This window comes from Squalius cephalus (assembly GCF_949319135.1).
Source record: "Squalius cephalus genome assembly, chromosome: 25".
NCBI classification, from domain to species: Eukaryota; Metazoa; Chordata; class Actinopteri; order Cypriniformes; family Leuciscidae; genus Squalius; species Squalius cephalus.
The window spans coordinates 23978063-23996428 of NC_137146.1; the positions used below are offsets into that span (position 1 = coordinate 23978063).

At 35.5% G+C, this 18366-nt stretch overlaps 1 protein-coding gene across 3 annotated transcripts in view; it reads right to left on the minus strand.

Annotated features, from left to right (window-relative positions):
• Positions 1-8333: 8333 nt before the first annotated feature.
• The window catches only part of LOC307153982 (macrophage mannose receptor 1-like), an 86528-nt gene continuing 76495 nt past the window's right edge, over positions 8334-18366 (minus strand). Inside the window, exons 2-13 of one of the 3 annotated variants that reach the window (XM_079863839.1) lie at positions 17138-17317; positions 16960-16989; positions 16406-16789; positions 15877-16215; positions 13294-13668; positions 12834-13208; positions 12145-12516; positions 11706-12047; positions 11256-11633; positions 9969-10346; positions 9645-9727; positions 8334-8824 (exon numbers count right to left, since the gene is read on the minus strand). In XM_079863839.1, coding sequence (XP_079719965.1) covers positions 8744-8824; positions 9645-9727; positions 9969-10346; positions 11256-11633; positions 11706-12047; positions 12145-12516; positions 12834-13208; positions 13294-13668; positions 15877-16215; positions 16406-16789; positions 16960-16984 — 3132 coding nt within the window. In that variant the 5' untranslated portion in view covers positions 16985-16989; positions 17138-17317 and the 3' untranslated portion in view covers positions 8334-8743. Of the gene's footprint in view, positions 8825-9644; positions 9728-9968; positions 10347-11255; positions 11634-11705; positions 12048-12144; positions 12517-12833; positions 13209-13293; positions 13669-15876; positions 16216-16405; positions 16790-16959; positions 17029-17137; positions 17396-18366 lie in introns of those variants that run through there. The other 2 variants (XM_079863838.1, XM_079863837.1) reach the window with 2 other exon arrangements.

An 18366-nucleotide genomic window follows, 5' to 3' on the forward strand; every position in this document is an offset into this window, starting at 1 on the left:
TTCTGTTTTGTGTGAGGCGAGAGACTACAGCCAGTAGGAGGAGCTCGTTCTGCATGTTTTCAACCTGTCCATAGAGGGATGGGGGATCTCACGATAAAACAGTTTCTTTTCAGTTTGGAGTAAGCTAGTAGCCTAGTTGTATCATTTCTCCCGATACTGCCCTCTGTAACCGGTAGGCGTGGCTTGGGAGTGTCCTCGTAGGGCAGCGAAGCAAGTGCATTCTGGGAGTTGTTGTCTTTCATCCATGAGCAAAAAATACATCTTCTGGCTTTTCTCAGTCTAGACTAGAAGGCACCAACTTCTAAAATAATTTCACATTTCTACTACATAAATGACTCAATTTAAATACACATTCATCTTTCCAGCGGTGAAATATCCCTTTAAAGGGACAATATGTATCTTTTTAGGTAGTTTATTATCTAAAATCAATATTTTTATTCATAAATATGTCCTCAATGGTGTCCAAATACCTCTGCCAATGATCTGACTTGTCCTCGTAAACGAAGAATTTATTATCTTTATATACATTGGACGGGTAGGTCCACGGAGGTTTCCATGTAGTTCCGCCATCTTGAAAAACTATAATAGCAGAGAGGGACAAAAAGTACTAGGCCAACGCGTTTCCACAACGCGTTTTCGCGAGCCAACGTCACGTGACTGAAGCCAGCAGAAGCGGAGGAGCAGAGCAAAGAGAGGCGCTTGTCACTGCCGCGGCAAGTTTAAAAGGCTGCACTGCACGGTTAAGTCACAGGATAACGAGTCATCTTCGTCGAAAAAGTCCAAAATAAGACCGTAAAATGAAACGTGACCGGAGATTAAAAAAACAAGGGTTTATGTCGGGATAGCTAATGCAGGAGAAAGCTTTCAAAAGAGACGCTGAAGTTGCCTGCTTTCTTCTCGACAGGTAAGTCAATGTTACGGTCTTAATTACAGGCTTTTTTATTTTTATTTTTTTTATTAGCCTATATAGACCAGCGTTTCCCAGCGGGGTGACGCGGCACCCTGGAGTGCTTCTGGCGAGAGCAGGGGTGCTGTGTAAAAAAAAACAATTTTTTACCATCAATCTCGGATCGTCAGAAGTCTCTAATAACAACAAATAATGCGCACAAATTTATAAAAATGCAAATCATAAGTTTTCGGCGTTGAATTGCGTAGGTTGCGCTTGCGCATGATTTTATTCCTGTGCCTCATTCCCAGTGCGTCCACATAAAGCTGCCTATTTTTCATTGATGCGCTTACAGTCAAATACACACGAAAACATTGTCACAACGTCCGTCTTGCCGCGTATTCACATAAACACATCGATTATGTCCGTGCTGCTGTCAACTCAACGCGTGCGATTAATGTTTTTCAGTTTAACACGTTAAAAATATTTAACGCAATTAAAGCAGCATTTTTTTCTGTCATCCTTTGGCTAGCGTTACATTATATAATCACGTTCTTCTTCATGCAAATGCTTCTAACCATGCAAGCGAGAAAATACAAAAGAGAATGCGCTGTCTGTGATGCTGACACGACGCGCGCCAGACTCGACTTCTCTTTCGCGCTTTCGCTTTGAGTATCCTCATGAGAGCAGTCTTAAATTAGTTAAATAAAGTCTTAAATGAACGTTAAGAGTTGTGAGAAAATGGGACGCGTGTGGGATCCACATGTGACAGTGCAGCAGTGACATCAGAATCAAATAACACTTCATTCATAAAAAGATGCCATTAAACAATTATTTGAAATAGGCTATACTGTCTTTATGATGTTTCTACATTAATTTGGAGATTTACTGTGAAATTATTAGGCTACATAAAATATATAAAAACAAGCTATCTTGTGCAATTATAACAAAATTATCCCAATAATTATCACATTATCCCAATTATTATCCCAATAATTATCCCATACACTGAGTGAGCAAACATTTAGGTGAGATTTGCAATGGTAATTGAGCAATGTTTATATATGAATAAAAAGCCTTAATTGAATATGTCATTATGTAAAGTGATCTCTTCAGAAGAAAGTAATGATTTCCTAGATTTTAAATGGATGGAAAAAAAATAAATAAAAAAATAAATAGATAAAAATATCTATATGACAGTAGGCCTATAAGTTCTTCCCTGTGGTATTGAAAATTGATACATATATTTATTTATTTATTGCTCAAGTCATACATAAATGTTTCATTCATTCATTCATTCATGCATTCGTAACATGCATGAACGAAGAAAAAAAAAGGAACAGGAAGAAGAAAATCTTATGGTACCTGTCATTTATTTGTGCACATCAAAAATAAAATAAATAAAACCCCAGCACATTTCAAGGTATAGAATCAAAGTAGTATCGTGACAACACTAGTGTAGGGTGCCACACATTTTTTTAAATTTCAAAGGGTGCCTTGACTGAAAAAAGGTTGGGAAACACTGATATAGACAGTAGAACATAGTTAAAAGTTAAACAGGCTCTTTGATGAATAGCAGCTATTGAGTAAAGTAGAGAAGGCCCTATAAACAAGGTTGTAAGTTTTGTTTGTTCAAACTGTAACATTCGTTTGTTCGTTGTGTCAAGTTGTAGTTTGTTTGAAATAACAAACCAGTTCACCCGAAGGAAAACTCGATGAAGTGCTATTAGAGGACATCCTGTCATAGCTTTTTGGTACATAATGGCTACCGTAGATGCAACACACATTTGAAAAAGCGAGGCGCTAGAGAGCACTATTCATTTGATTGCAAAATACAATTTCACCACTAGATGGGAGAAAATCCCACTTAGTGTCCCTTTAAGATTATATTTTAATGAGCAAAATGGTCTAGTCTGCTCAGAGGGAGTTGAGGGAGTATCTCAGGACTTTTGACCCTCATAGGAAAAAGAAAACTGAAAAGGTTTGTCACTTAATGAATTAAAGCTCATTCAAAGTCTGATATCATTTAGATTTCATATGTGGAAACCTTCAATGCAGTCAATCAGGTCATACAACAAGGTTATCATTTTTAGCACAGGCCTATAAGAAGTGTTAATGTTCAGATTCAACATATAATTTAAAAACGATTAAACAATATTGATCTTAGGCTATAGATGCCATATTTCCATGATTGAAAATATGGCTGAGAGACAGACATACAGTCCATTCTATGGGATTTAGAAACTATCCAAAGTCCAACAACAAATTATCACAACACTTTTTTTTTTTTTTTTCATGAATGTATTTACATTGAAATTACAACTGCAAATATAATGTTATGAAATATAACATTTTGAATATAGAAATACGAAATATTGGAAATAATGAAATTATACTTTTATATGGCAAGTTACGGTTACAGCATTCTTAAAGGGGATTATGCCCATTTTTACAAAATGTAATTTAAGTATCTGGTGTCCCCAGAATGTGTCTGTGAAGTTTCAGCTCTAAATACCCCACAGATCATTTATTATAGCATGTCCAATTTGCCCCTATTTGCCCACATTTCATGTGCGGGACTTTCACCTACTGTGAAGTCAGAGTAAGGGGAAATCTGGAGCCGCATATTTTCAGACACTGCTTCTGATTTATGGGGATTATGAAGAAAAATAAAAAAAGGAGTGGGTGGATTTTTACCATTAAAGGCTGGTTGTTTACACATATCAGTAAAAGTGAATTTTGCATAATGGGTCCACTTTAATTAGTGAAACTTTGAATCTTTCATTCAAATGATTTGTTCAAGACTAACTCGTTCATCGACGACACAAGCGACCACTGTCTTTATGAATGGGTCATTAAATCATTGACTCACACAATTTGAAAAACCCCAATTGTGTCTAAAAATAGTTTAATTTAAAATAGAATAAAATATACTAAAAATACTAAAGTATTTGAAATATATTTATTTTATAGTATTTTGATGCACTTAAGTTTCAGACAGAATGTCAGAGTGGATGTTGAAAATAATACTTTTTCAGCATATATATTTTTGTTTTGGGGGGTTTTTGTGCAAAAAACTTATACAACATTACAAGTAAACCCCAAGGAACATTAAATAATAATAAAAAAGTTCATGTCATGACCTTTCATTGTAACAGTTCCTTTGTGTTTGGACTTTTTGTAGTTTTCACTGTCTCTCTGCCTGTGTTGTTAATTTGTCACTATGGTTACTCGTTTGATTAGTTATTGTATTCAGCTGTTGCTTAATCAGTTCTCTTTGTTTTCTCTCTGTATAAATCTGCCTGTGTTTCAGTCTTCTGGTATTGGTTCTTGTTAACATGTGATCTGAGTTTGGTTTTACAGTCTTTTATTAAAGTCTATTTTGAATCTTTTTTTTTTTTTCAGATCCAAAGACAGTTTGAAGAAGCATGAAACCTTAAAACATTTTCTTTGTGTACAGGAATGCACCCTTACGTCTCTTATGAACTGGTTTTACATTTCTCAAATGCATGGTGAAGTTGCTCGGAAGTCATCTAAGAAATTCTTCCTGAACTGAAAATTTGTTTTGTTACTTAATTACTTAAACTTTCATGATGGTGAAACTTTCATTGTTTTTCTTTAACCTATTTTACACTTGTAAGTTTCACTCTCGGTCCAATCACCGATCAGTAAAAAACAAAACAAAACTGTGGAAAAAAAAATGTGTACAGTGTATTAACATAATAATTTGAATATAATAAGATAATGTTCATTTTGGATGAAGACTTATTTAGCATACACAAAATGATCATATTCATCTGAAATGATGGGCCAATCTGATGATCATCATGTTCACAAGAAAGCAAACAGAAGACAGAGCATAAAAGATTATTGAATTTACAGTTTGCTTGTTTTTGTGTGTAATGATGTTTATTCATTTATTTTTATTATAGAAGGTATAATAGCTCACCACTGTAATAGAGGAAATGCAAACTGTCAAAAGTAGCTCTCATTTGTCCACTGGCCAAAGTGTTTTAAAGACACAGCTGTGCAGTGTTGAGCTCACTGCTGTCCTGGGACACTGAAACCATTGTAGAACATTACCTTGAATATGTGAAGGAAGAGCTGCTCTGATCTGATCAAACTCTGTTTCTGTGCAAATCAATCCATGCATTATAACTAACCATAATAATAGCAGGCATGTGTGACAGTGAGTATCTGTTGTCTCATTTCACTGGCCAGCTCTGTGTACTTCTCTCTTCAGTGGCTCTGAGCTCCAGTCCAGGGTTAGGGTTAGGGTCAATGCCTTTCCCAAAAGCATTGTGAAGTTGATCGTGGAGACCATTTGCCACCAATGTCCTCTACGATCAACTTATCTCACAATGCTTTGGGAAACGCAGCCCAGGTTCTTCTCTCAGATACCCAGACACTGGCCTTATATCGCATATATCCAGAGTCTTTATTGCGCAACCACAAATGCTAATGATCACAATACATGTATGTGTGTAAGTCGCATAGTTTGACGTAGGCAACTGCATAGATAAAAATAGAAATCCTTTTCATTGCTGTATGTGTTCCACCCCTACTTCACAAACCATTGTAAATATTAAGACAGTCACATAATCGGAAAATGACAGCCAAGGAAATCACATGTAAACTATTGACCTCCTTTTTAAACCCATCCTATAATGCATTGCAAAAAAAATGTTTTATTTTTTATTTAAAATAAAAATAATATTAAATAATGTTTATTAGGAGCCAAGCACCTATTGTAATTTTAAGTTTTTCTTATTATTATTATTCTTATATATGGGGGTCTATGGCAGCCCTATGGACTGGACATTAATTATTAAAATTGGCACACTTACATGAATCACTCTTCCAATGGTTATTACTTTTGCACCCTTTGTTCTAGAACAATTAAACTTGGCACACTTGATTCCTCTCATCATGCTCCCTCAAGTTCCCCTCGACTCCCTCAAGATTTGCCCAGTTATTATTGGATTAGATGATCTCTGGACCAAGCCGCACAGAAAAGACTAAACAGAATTTTAATATTTCCTTTTGTTCAACAGTTGATGATGTGAAACAATGTCGACTTAAAATTAGATTAGATGGTACATGTCGGCCAAATACTGATCTATCCAAACAAAACTCAGTACGCTTCATCAACACCATGATCTGAGGTGTGAAAGCTGGGAACAGTGCCACCTACAGGTCCTGAGATATTTATTTATTTATTTATTTTTTTTGCTAATAACTTTTGAAATGTTTGTCAGAAAAATCATAATCTTGACATATCGACACAAAATGACATATGGATCATCAACAGCATGTCCTGAAGGTACCTGAGAAGTTTGAACACACCATCACATAGTGTTCCTGAGATATAAGGATTTTTGCAAAAAGGCTTATAAGTTTTGAAAACATTGTCAAAAATGTGTTATCCTGGTGTCATTAATTTTCTTGTTTTATGCCAATTCAGACGATACCTCATTTGTCATTTTCCATCATTTTGTTTACTCCACATTAGTGCAGTTTTTGGAGGATTTATTATATTTTCTAAGTTTATATATATATAAATGTTAATAGTTTTTTTATATAAAAAACAGCATTTTATGCCAAATTCACTTTTAAAAAGACCCCTATTTCTAAATTTCATTCATGGGGTCATTATCCCCCATGGATCATTTGACATGGTTTAGTGTAAGATTTTTGCCCATCATTTGGATGGAAATACAGTTTTAAAAGTAAAACAATGATCACTTTAACCAGTAGATGGCTGCAGAGCTCCACTATATGCTATTTTCTATCTGACTCAACGTTTTTCCAGTCAGATTAATATCTACATATTATAAAATTACAATTATAACAATAAAAGTTACTTTTTGGCCAAGTTTAGCTATTTTTGAACTGGAAAAACAGTTTTTCAATAATGTAACATTATGATTAGAATCAAACCTGAACAAGATGTTACAAAGAGAAATGTTGGAGTCTTAGAGTTTATCATTTATTTCAAACATCTGTTTTTCATGTAATTCTACAAATTTAAATTGTGTCACTTCATTTATGTCTATGTGTTCTGTGTTACTGATTTTGAAGAAAATTTTGTCCATTTTCCAAGTGGGGTCTGATGCTTAGAAAATGGACAGAATTGATTTGATTCTATAACATTATTATTTTTTTAGTACAAAAAATGCTAAACTTTAACAAAAAGTATTTTTTTATTGTTATAATTGTGGTTTAATAATATGTAGATATGAATACAACTGGAAAAAATTCTATTCAATTCAAATTTATTTGTAAAATTTTGTAAAATAAAAAATTGTAAAATTACTTTTTTTTTTTTATATATATATTTTGTTATAAAATTACATTTTGTTGCCTGGGGTCTCTGGAGACCGCAAACAGCTCAAATGTGACTTTTTTTAAAGCCCTATATAAAGGTGACTTGACTTGACATGTTGTTGTACTTTTAAATATATTCATCTACCAGATTCATACAAAGCTACCTACAAATGATGAATGATATAAATAAGTATTTTATACTAGTATACAGTATATATTAAAAACCCATTCTATTAAGATTATGGTATAATATAGTAACCTATAGTAGTTTGTGAGTCGATGAAAAGCTAAAAATTAAACGGAAAGTAAAATGAAAATAAATGTGGCTGCAGAATTAATCATAATAAAAATCTAATTCTGACAGGCTATCTGTGATTTAAAAGTCTGTTGTGTTTCAGAGTGAAGAGCAACACTGTGTTACACGCGTTCAGGGGTTTTCAGCGTCTCTGCATGCGCAGTGAGTTTGTGTTTTCGCACAATTTATTCCTATTTCTGTGGAAAGAAGTTTGCTGCGTTCACCAGAATTCGCCAAAGAATAAGCTCGAACATCTGAACGTTTGAAAGTGAAGAATTTTAGACATGAATATTAGCATTGTAACTTGTAGCGTAAAATCAAATAATTATTTTGCCGATAATTAGGCCAAGCAAATACTCTATACTCGCAGCCCTATATTAAAATAAAACCAAATAAAATTAAACAATAATAAATAAATAAAAAGAATATTTAATCTGGTTACCTGCATTCCTTATGTGACCGTTCCCAACGTCAGAAAACCATGAACATTAAAATGTTATGTTAAAATCTGAAACTCTATATATACTCTTTTGAAAGACGTCCTGGGATTTTTTGTGACCACAGAGAGTCAGGACCTCGGTTTAGGGTCTCATCTGAAGGACAGTGCTCTGTGACAGTATAGTGTCCCCATCAGACCCACACAGACCACAGGGTGAGCGCCCCCTGCTGGCCTCACTAACACCTCTTCCAGCAGCAACCTAGTTTTCCCAGGAGGTCTCTCATCCAGGTACTGACCAGGCTCAAACCTGATTAGCTTCAGTGGGCAACCAGTCTTGAGCTACAGGGTGATATGGCTGCTGGCTAAATAAATACATGCATGGCTTTAGAAATAAACTGAATTGAATTGAATTGAATTGAATAGTGTGCTCACAATGAATATACAGAAGATTTACCCACAGTATGCTGCAGACTTTAATGCTTATAGATGATTAGAGAAATTATTTTAAAGTTTGTTTATTATAGTATATCAAAAAATCATGATCAATGATTACAAAAATTAAAGCTCATTATAGCATTTTAGGGGAGGAAAGCAACAACAAAACACCAAAAAGAAAAAGAAAATTACACCATTGTTTACAATTAATATCTGTTTTCTATTCCAAAAAATTACAGAAATTGGAAAATTCAGTACTGCAAACCTTTTTGCACTGCAAACCATAGAGGAAGTTCATCAAACTTAAATAACTGAAACCTAAAACCATTTTCTTTGTGTACAGGAATGCTGTCCTAGTTTCTCATGGACTGGTTTTACGATAGTTTCTCAAACGCATAGTGAAGTTGCTGGGAAGTCCCTGCCTTATAAATTCTTCCTGGAGCTGAAATGTAATTTGTTTTGCATTAATTTTCAAAATATTCTTGTTGTTTTCTTCTTTTTTTTTTTTCTTTTTTTTTTTTTCAAGGTACACTTTGTAACGTTTTTGTTCAAAACTTAAATTTAAATCAAGGTTCCTCAAAATCTGGTCCTGAAAGTATAGAAGTAGTAGAAGTAGAAGTAGAAGTAGAACTCTGTAGAACTTGATTAGCGTGTTTGATTAGGGTTGTAGGTAATCTCTGCAGGGCAGATTTAAGGAATCCAGATTTAAATAATTAGTCAACACATCAATACTTCTTCCAAAACATGTTTTTGTATTACCCTGATTTACCATGGTAAGCCTATTATAAGATGTTTTTTTGCGAGTAATTGCGTACATACGTCACTCGCCCGTGCGTGTCTCGTCCTATATCCGTAAATACAGAAAAGTTGCTCCGGCTAGCTCAATACGTGTATGGTGTGGGAGTGACATAGGTTAGGTGTCATGACGAGTGTGAGACATGGAACACACTAAATCTTAAATCTCGAGGGAATCACCCGTTTTAAAAAGAAAACGCCAATCAGTCTGCTAGCAAAAAGAGAACGTGACAGCATAGTCATGCAGAACCCGAAGCACAACCAAAAAATGCTCTTCTGCAAAATGCATGCAGTTTTGCGTTTTAACTGTTAGAGGGTCAAAGTTACATAGTGTACCTTTAAAATGGCATGGTCATGAAATAAAATATAAATAAATTTAAATAAAAATGAAATATATGTAAATATAATTGAGTATTTATGCATTTAGGAGTATGAGTATTTTTGAGTATTAACATAGAGGTACTTACTTGTATAATCACCAAGTCTTCAATCTGAGACTTTGACAAACTTTCCAGACTTGTGAATTTCACTCTCAACCCCACCATATCACCTGTGCAAATGTGAAAAAATCAGTGCTGCATAATTATAAAATAAATGTATGTGGAATTGACAATCTCTATGTCCAGCCAAAAATCCCTCCAAACTATTTTATGCACTGTGAAGAAAAAAATGCAAGTTGTCTGATAATACAATCATTCCTTATTTGATGAACCTGTAATTGAATTAGTGTTGTTGCTTGTTTCTCCTTGTAATCGTATCTTTGACTCATTGTAATAGAAGGTATTGCTCACCATTGTAACAGAAAAAAGGCAAACTGTCCAAGCATCGTTCATCTGTCCACTGGCCAAACTGTTGTAAAGACACAGCTGTGCAGTGTTGAGTACCAGCCCATCCTGGTGTGTTAAAACCATTATCTGGCTGTGTAATTTCAGCCCTGATCATTTGTCTCCAATATGTGAAAGAAGAGTTGCTCTGATCTGACCACAGTCTGTTTCTGTGCAGACCAATCCATGCAATTATATCATGTGTAACATTCAGTATCTGTTGACGCTCTGTCTCATTTCTCACACTGGCCAGGTCTGTGTATTTCTCTCTGCAGTAGCTCTGAGCTCCAGTCCAGGTTCTTCTCTCAGATACCCAGATATACTTCTGAGAGGTGTTTTCTCTACCTAACATAAAACTTTCATTAGATTTATGTCCATTTTCAGTCTATACCAGATTCAATACCAGGAGCTGGACAAGAACATGTACACAACTAGAGGAATATTTGTGTTCCTCTTAGTCTATGTTTAACCTAAGTTCTAAAAATTCTAAATAAAAATAATAATAATAAGAATTGTTTTTTAGCATTTTCGAGGCATGGGTTATATCATATAGAAGCAATCTCTCTTGTGCATTTTTGAGTAGCAGAATTCAATTTTTGAGTAAAATAAGGTCTCTTAACATAACTTTTTTTTGTTCTACAAAAACTGATACATGAATTTTGAAACCACTGTGTCATAAGCAAATGTTAATACGTTGCTATATTAGGGGCTATGAGTATTCAAGCTTGACGAATCAGACAGTCGTTTAGTCCTCAAGCAGAAACATGCTAACAACTTACATTTCACATTTGAGGGGAAGGTCTCTTCAGAATAATGTAAAATACCTTATTTTACTCAAACTGAAAATTGCTATTCTGAAACCCATTTAACATTTCTGAAGGAGTCCAGTCTTCAGGGCTGATATTATGACATCAAATTGAAAATGAGTTTGGACTATATGTTACAGATATCAGATCCAGTTCAGCATCAGGTTTCTGCATGCATCCTCAGAGAACATACAGGAAGTTCTTGTACTGACAGTATGAATTGTTGTTTTTACGGTTAGGTGAAGTATGTCTAATTTCGCAAACAATCTTAAGAATTTCAAGGATGTGACTCGACTAATTACTGTGCCTCTCACATTTTCCCTGTCACTTATTTGCTGGTTGTGCCTTACATTGTTCAAGATTTGTCTCTCCCACATTCAGAGGAAGCATGCTGAAGCCTTGAGGGGCTGATCAAAACAAGTTTTAGAATTTAAATGAAATGTCTTACCATCATAGCAAACAAATGGATAATTATTGTCACATGATGAATCAAACCAGGTTCCATCAAACATATACATGTAAACACACATTTCTTTTCCACCATAGTTGTTTGGTTCATGATACCAGTTCCTGAAATCTTTCTCTCCTTCCTGATAGAAATCATTGTCTTCCAGTGACCATGTCCAGTTTTTCACATCATCATACAGTCCAATCCAGGCTGAACCATTGTAACTCCCATTAACTGTGTTAATCAGCCTGTTCATTTCCTCCATGTTATCAATGGTGGCCAGATCAGTGTAATTCTGTCTGCAGTATCTCTGAGCTTCAGTCCAGGTCTTATTCTCAGACACAAAGTGATACTGGTGGGATGATGTCAAAGATGACACTGTGGAGAAAGTGTCAAATTTTAGCATTATTTATTAGACAATATTGGCCATTCAGACTGACATCTACTCACCACTGTGGCAAATGAAAGGTAATGCAGTAATGCAGTTTTCATTTGTCCATTTCCCAGTGTCTCTAAATGAGACTACAGTGCAGGATCCTTCATGATATAGCTGACCTGTCATCCAGTTACTGAATGAAGAGTTGCTCTGATCTGACCAATATCTGTTTCTATACAGTCCAATCCAAACATTGTAAAAAGAGTAATTCTTGAGCAAATACTGGATCTTATGGATTTCCATCTCATTCCTGATGCTCACGAGGTCTGAGTGATTTTCTCTGCAGTAACTTTGAGCTTCAGTCCAGGTTTTGAATTGGTTAACATACACATATTGTGTAGTGGCATTCTGTCTTCCTGTAAGTATTTATATATATATATAATATGAATAATTGGCATTTTACTTTTAATTAAAAAAAAATATATATAATGCTGTGTAAGACCACCATCTTACCATCATAGCAGACAAAGTGATTCAAGTTGGAGCATGGAACATCTTGCCATAAACCATAGAATGCCGACATGAACACACACAGGCTCTGTCCACCCCAGTTCACTGGTTGCTGGACATAGCCTTTAAAACCTCCCTCTAACGCTGCATTATCCAGTGACCATCTCCAGCTGTTCAAATCATCATACAGTCCAATCCAGGCTGAACCATTGTAACTCCTATTAACTGTGTTAATCAGCCTGTTCATTTCCTCCATGTTATCAATGGTGGCCAGATCAGTGTAATTCTGTCTGCAGTATCTCTGAGCTTCAGTCCAGGTCTTATTCTCAGACACAAAGTGATACTGGTGGGTGCATGAAGATTGTGTGCAGCTTCCTTTAAGTCATTTTAGAAAATACAAAAAAATAAAACAATAAATCTAACTACTTAAAACCAGCACAAACAAACCACCAAATGTGCAAAATGTTGTTGGGAATCAAGATTATTAGTGGAGTTGATTTTTTTTTTTTTTTTTAATTCAAGAAACCTCTCCTATACTTGATTATATATTCTGTCTTGCTTCATAGTTGACATTCAACACATTCATAACTTTTTCATGTTCACTAAATGTATCATGAAATAAATCACTCTATAGGCTTCTTCAAATACAGTTCTTTGGATTCATTAAAAAACAAATATCTAAATGAACTCACTGTTGTAGCAGAAGAAAGGGATGCTGGAAAAGCAGTTCTCATCGGTCCATCGGCCAGATTCCTTGAGTGATACAGCAGTACAGTGCTGAGAACCTGCCTGCAAATAATCACTTACACCATTATCTGGTTGCTCTGCTACATAAGGAATTTCTGGTTTCCAGTTTTCATAATTGGTAATCTGATGGTCAGACCAAGTTCTGTTTCTGTACAGGCCAATCCAGACTCCTCCAGATGCTCTCTCGAGGATCCTCTGGTTCTCAGTCTGATTTCTCACATTGGCGAGATCTGTGTAATGTTCTCTGCAGAATCTACGAGCCTCTGACCAGGTTTTCCAGTCATTGATTTTGATGTAATTCTGTGTGGTATTCGCTCTACCTGAGATATAAAATATGAAAAATATATATGCACAGAAATTCTCACAGAAAATGTTAAACACATCTAACGAATTAAAAGTCCTTACCATCATAGCAAACAAATGTGTTAGAATTGTCACATGAGTGATCAAACCATTTGCCATTATAATCCATGTAAACACACAATTCTTTCCCACCACGATTGTCCGGTTCATGATACCAGATCCTGAAATCTTTCTCTCCTTCCTGATAGAAATCATTGTCTTCCAGTGACCATGTCCAGTTTTTCACATCATCATGCAGTCCAATCCAGGCTGAACCATTGTAACTCCCATTAACTGTGTTAATCAGCCTGTTCATTTCCTCCATGTTATCAATGGTGGCCAGATCAGTGTAATTCTGTCTGCAGTATCTCTGAGCTTCAGTCCAGGTCTTGCTCTCAGACACAAAGTGATACTGGTGGGATGATGTCAAAGATGACACTGTTGAGAAAGTGTCAAATTGTAGTTTTAAAAGGAATAATTCATTACATTTAATTTGTTACATTTATATAGCGCTTTTCTGGGTACTTGAAGCGCTTTACACATACAAGGGGGAATCTCATCAAACACCACCAATGTGCAGCATCACCTGGATGATGCGACGGCAGCCATATTGCGCCAGAACGCCCACCACACACCAGCTTATTGGTGGAGAGGAGACATATATATATGGGGATGATTAAGAGGCCATGATGGACAGAGGGCACTGGGCAAATTTGGCCGGGGTTACACCCCTACTCTTTTTACGAAGGACATCCTGGGATTTTTAATGACCACAGAGAGTCAGGACCTCGGTTTAATGTCTCATTTGAAGGACGGTGCTCTGTGACAGTATAGTGTCCCCATCAGACCCACACAGACCACAGGCTGAGCGCCCCCTGCTGACCTCACTAACATCTCCTCCAGTAGCAATCTAGTTTTCCCAGGAGGTCTCTCATCCAGGTACTGACCAGGCTCAACCCTGCTTAGCTTCAGTGGGCAACCAGTCTTGAGCCCTATTCGGACGGGATTAGTTTAAATCTGTCTTTTTTCGTGTTTAAGTGCTATAATCGGGTCCCCGGTGCATCCACCAACCCAGAAAATATGAAAAGTAACGACCCAGTAACTTTGTTTTGGTAAGCATTTCTCTGACTGCAAGCATGTAAAAAATAAGCAGATCAGATTTCACTCCCCTTCTGACGTAAGAAGGGAATTTTATTATAATATTACCGCCCCTTAATCTGCACGTTTCCACCCACGGCGCCGCTGAACACCCACGACAGCAGTTTAACCAGTTCTAACGCAATGCCAAAAGTTCGAGCAAAGCATGCAAACAGTTCTGCTTTGCTGCACAGACGAGAACAGAACATTATTTCAACAAAAAAATTCACAGCCGTCTTATAGAGACCTCAGGGAACTCTGTCAACTTGTGTAAAAGTTAAACATGACGGTAAATGCAAGTCGATGAGACGAATCAATGTAACTCCACAACAACTACATAAATGTATCCACTAACCATTCAGAAACGTCCAGGTGCATCTAAAAGTTGCAACCTCTTCCTGAGTCTCTCCGTAAGGCTGCACTCCGCTACTGTCATTTCTGAGATTTTGGATTTTAGAGTGTTTTGTTATTGACTGAGTATCCGAAGCTCAAGAAAAGGATGTCTTCTGAATGAGGGCAGGGAGCACCCGCTCATTTGCATTTAAAGGGACACACACAAAAACTGTGTGTTTTTAATCACACCCAAAAAGGGGCAAATTTGACAAGCTATAATAAATGATCTGGGGGGTATTTTGAGCTGAAATTTCACAGACACATTCTGGGGACAGCATAGATTTATATTATATCTTGTGAAAAGGGGCATAATATGTCATCTTTAACGTGGAGAGATGGGGTAAAGTAATCATTACCAGAGCTTCTCAGTGATTTTAGTCCCATCTCAATCATCATTACGGACAGTGTCAGTAAAGATTACGGCGACTTTTACCTTCTGTAAAAAGGTTCGGAAAAATTACCTCAGGTAATACTAATCCCGTGCGAATAGACCCTCTGTAAATATGTGCGTAAATATTCCGTCATTTCCCGTTTAAAAGTAGTTTTCCACGGATTTTCGAGTATGGAGGCGTTTGAAAAAGCATTCAGTTGTGTTCTAGGTGGTGGGACAAATCTGTGTCAAAACTCAAGATTTTTCCACATATTAAGATCAAAAAGAAGGTTGAAAGCTCTTGTTAGAGGCATGACACTTCTTTTAGCGTTAGGTAAGTGCCTATTACCAACATAATCCAATCTGAATTTAATTAATACATTGTTCAACTGGACCTAACTATTTTGTATATATAAAATAAAGGTTATGTGTTTGTGCACATGATATCAGGAAGCAACGTAATACGCAGATGTCGACAGGAAGCTGAAGGTGGTACGTAAATCGAGTTGCCCCTCCCACTTACTGAGAATTTTTATCCTGTGCGAATTGATCATTATTATTACAGACGTCCTGTGGTAAAATTACATTACTCCATCTACCGTTGTAAAACTAATTCTGTCTAAATAGGGCATTTTAGTTGATTTAAATGGCATCTTTTCAGTGAAGCTAAGGATAAGATAAGACTATCATTGTAATTAATGCAATTTAATTGATTACAGTCTATGATTAAGGATATATATACATACCACTGTAGCAGATGAAAGGAAATCTAGAAAAGCAGAATTCATCAGTCCATTTTCCAGAGTTACTAAATGAGACTACAGTGCAGGATCCAGGACTATCTGGCTGTCCTGTCCTCCAGTTACTGAATGAAGAGTTGCTCTGATCTGACCAATATCTGGTTCTGTACAGTCCAATCCAAACAGAGTAATAATTATCTGGAAATAATGACTGAACCTTGTAGTTTTCAGTCTCATTCCTGATACTGACGAGGTCTGTGTGATGTTCTCTGCAGTAACTCTGAGCTTCAGTCCAGTTTTTGTACTGGGAAACAAACACATAACTTGCACTAGCATTCATTCTTCCTGTAAAAAAAATTATATATATACATTTTTTTTATTATACATTATGTCTTAGTATTATAAGCATGTTGTTGTAATTACTTGAAAAGCCCAACAGCAGTTCTCACCATCAGTGGTTGAGACTGGTTGGTTATTTCAGAATGATTAAACTTGGTCTATATATAACATTGTCCTGTATAATGAAATTGCTCACCGTCATAGCAGATAAATGGTAATTCACTATACCAGCCTGTGGTATACCACATCCCACTATGCATATACACATACATGTATTGTCCTCCATAATTCACTTGGTCCCATTTAAACCAGTTCCTGAAGTCTTTCTCTCCCACTTTGAAGAAATCACTGTCCTCTAGAGTCCATTTCCAACTGTTCAGATCATCATAGAGTCCAATCCAGGCCAAATCATTGGATTCACCTTTGAATGTGTTGATTAACTGGTTTGTTTGTTGATCATTTTCAATGGTGGCCAAATCAATGTATTTATCTCTACAGTATCTCTGAGCTTCTGCCCAAGTCTTGGATTCTTTCACAAAGACATAATGACGAGGAACACTGAAGCTGAAGCTGAAAAAACCTATAAAAGACATAAGTTTAGTTGGGAATTCGAATGCAAAATGAGTAAGTGTAGATCAATAATTTTATTTGATAAATAATAAAAATAAATAACTGTAATACCAGAAGCCTGACAAAGTTGTTTAGCAACTTCTATGATGATAAAATATTTAATGGAAATGTTTGGCTTACCTGATAACAGAAGCAGGATAAACATGTTTACTGTATGCAGAAACATTATGAACTTTAAAATATGCAATTATTTTTAAATGATTAATGTTTTTTTAGGTAGTTATTGGCATGATTTATTACTGTAAAGTTTTAAATGCCAGGATGAATATCCATTTTTAGCAGTTGTTCAACAGTTTACCTTTGGATGTCTGCTCTTGTCTTTTCTCTTGATTTGCTGTTTTGGTGGTAGTTTATCATCTTCATATTTATAGTGATTTACAGAACGGGTGGGATCATGTCTGTAACGCCCATGACATTATAAAACCTGTCTGATCACATAGTTGCCATATCAGATGTGCATACATGCTGTAATTACAGACTGAAAAAATAAATAATAATTATTTGCCATATGCATCAAAATAGCAAAGGTTGCATGCTGTACTTCTTTATGATTCGTTCAGTGCTCATTATTATTTTACCTTTATTACGAAGCAGATCAAAACATCTCAAACAAAAGAGAAACTGATTCTAGCTGGTATATTTTCCTTGTTCATAACCATCTGCACTCCCCAGACTGAGGTCAATAAATCTTTAATGTTCATCTTTATATATCAGAAACATTCCCTTTTGTTACAGGTATCACACATTTTGTTTGTCAGTGTAAACAGTAATTGTATTTTCTAGATGTCAATAATATATATATATATATATAAATAAATAAAAATAAACTTTGGCAACTAACATGCTAACATTAATTGAAATTTTTAGCTTGCATTATCTGTTGTAAACATAAGCAGTTGAAACATATCTACTGTGTGAAGAAACATTATGTACTTTTAAAGTGTGTAGCCTAGTAATAATATTAATAATATAAATCACATATCACTAGTAGCCTATTTCGTTTTTCAAAAATTGTTTAAATGCAATTTCTGAAACTATGGCTACATTTCTTTAAAACAGAAAACCACAAAACATGCACATAACATGCAAAACACCACACATCTTTAAAATAATAAAACAAATATTTTGATTTCCTAGGGACTTTAATTGATAGGCTAATTTTGTAGCGCCTCCTTGTGAAGACTTGTCATTAATGCAGCTAGATCTTCTGTGGCCTCCTGTGTTCTATTCTGAGTCTTTTTTATTTAGTTGAATAAAAAAGAACGACTTTTTTATTTAGTTGAATAAAAAAGAACGACTGTGTACCTCATAATGTCCTGTGCCTTTCACCTGGACTGCTGTTCAATGAACAGATAATGGACTTTGGAGGTGGTTTCTGTTTTTAGCTGTGAGAGATGTCTGCTGGTTCAGAAAGAAGAAAGAATCTACTACTTTTTATTGATGTATATATATTTTTAGCCAATGATATAGTATAATATTTTTTATACTATATAAAGTTTTTATTGTTATTGTTTACAATAAGATAAT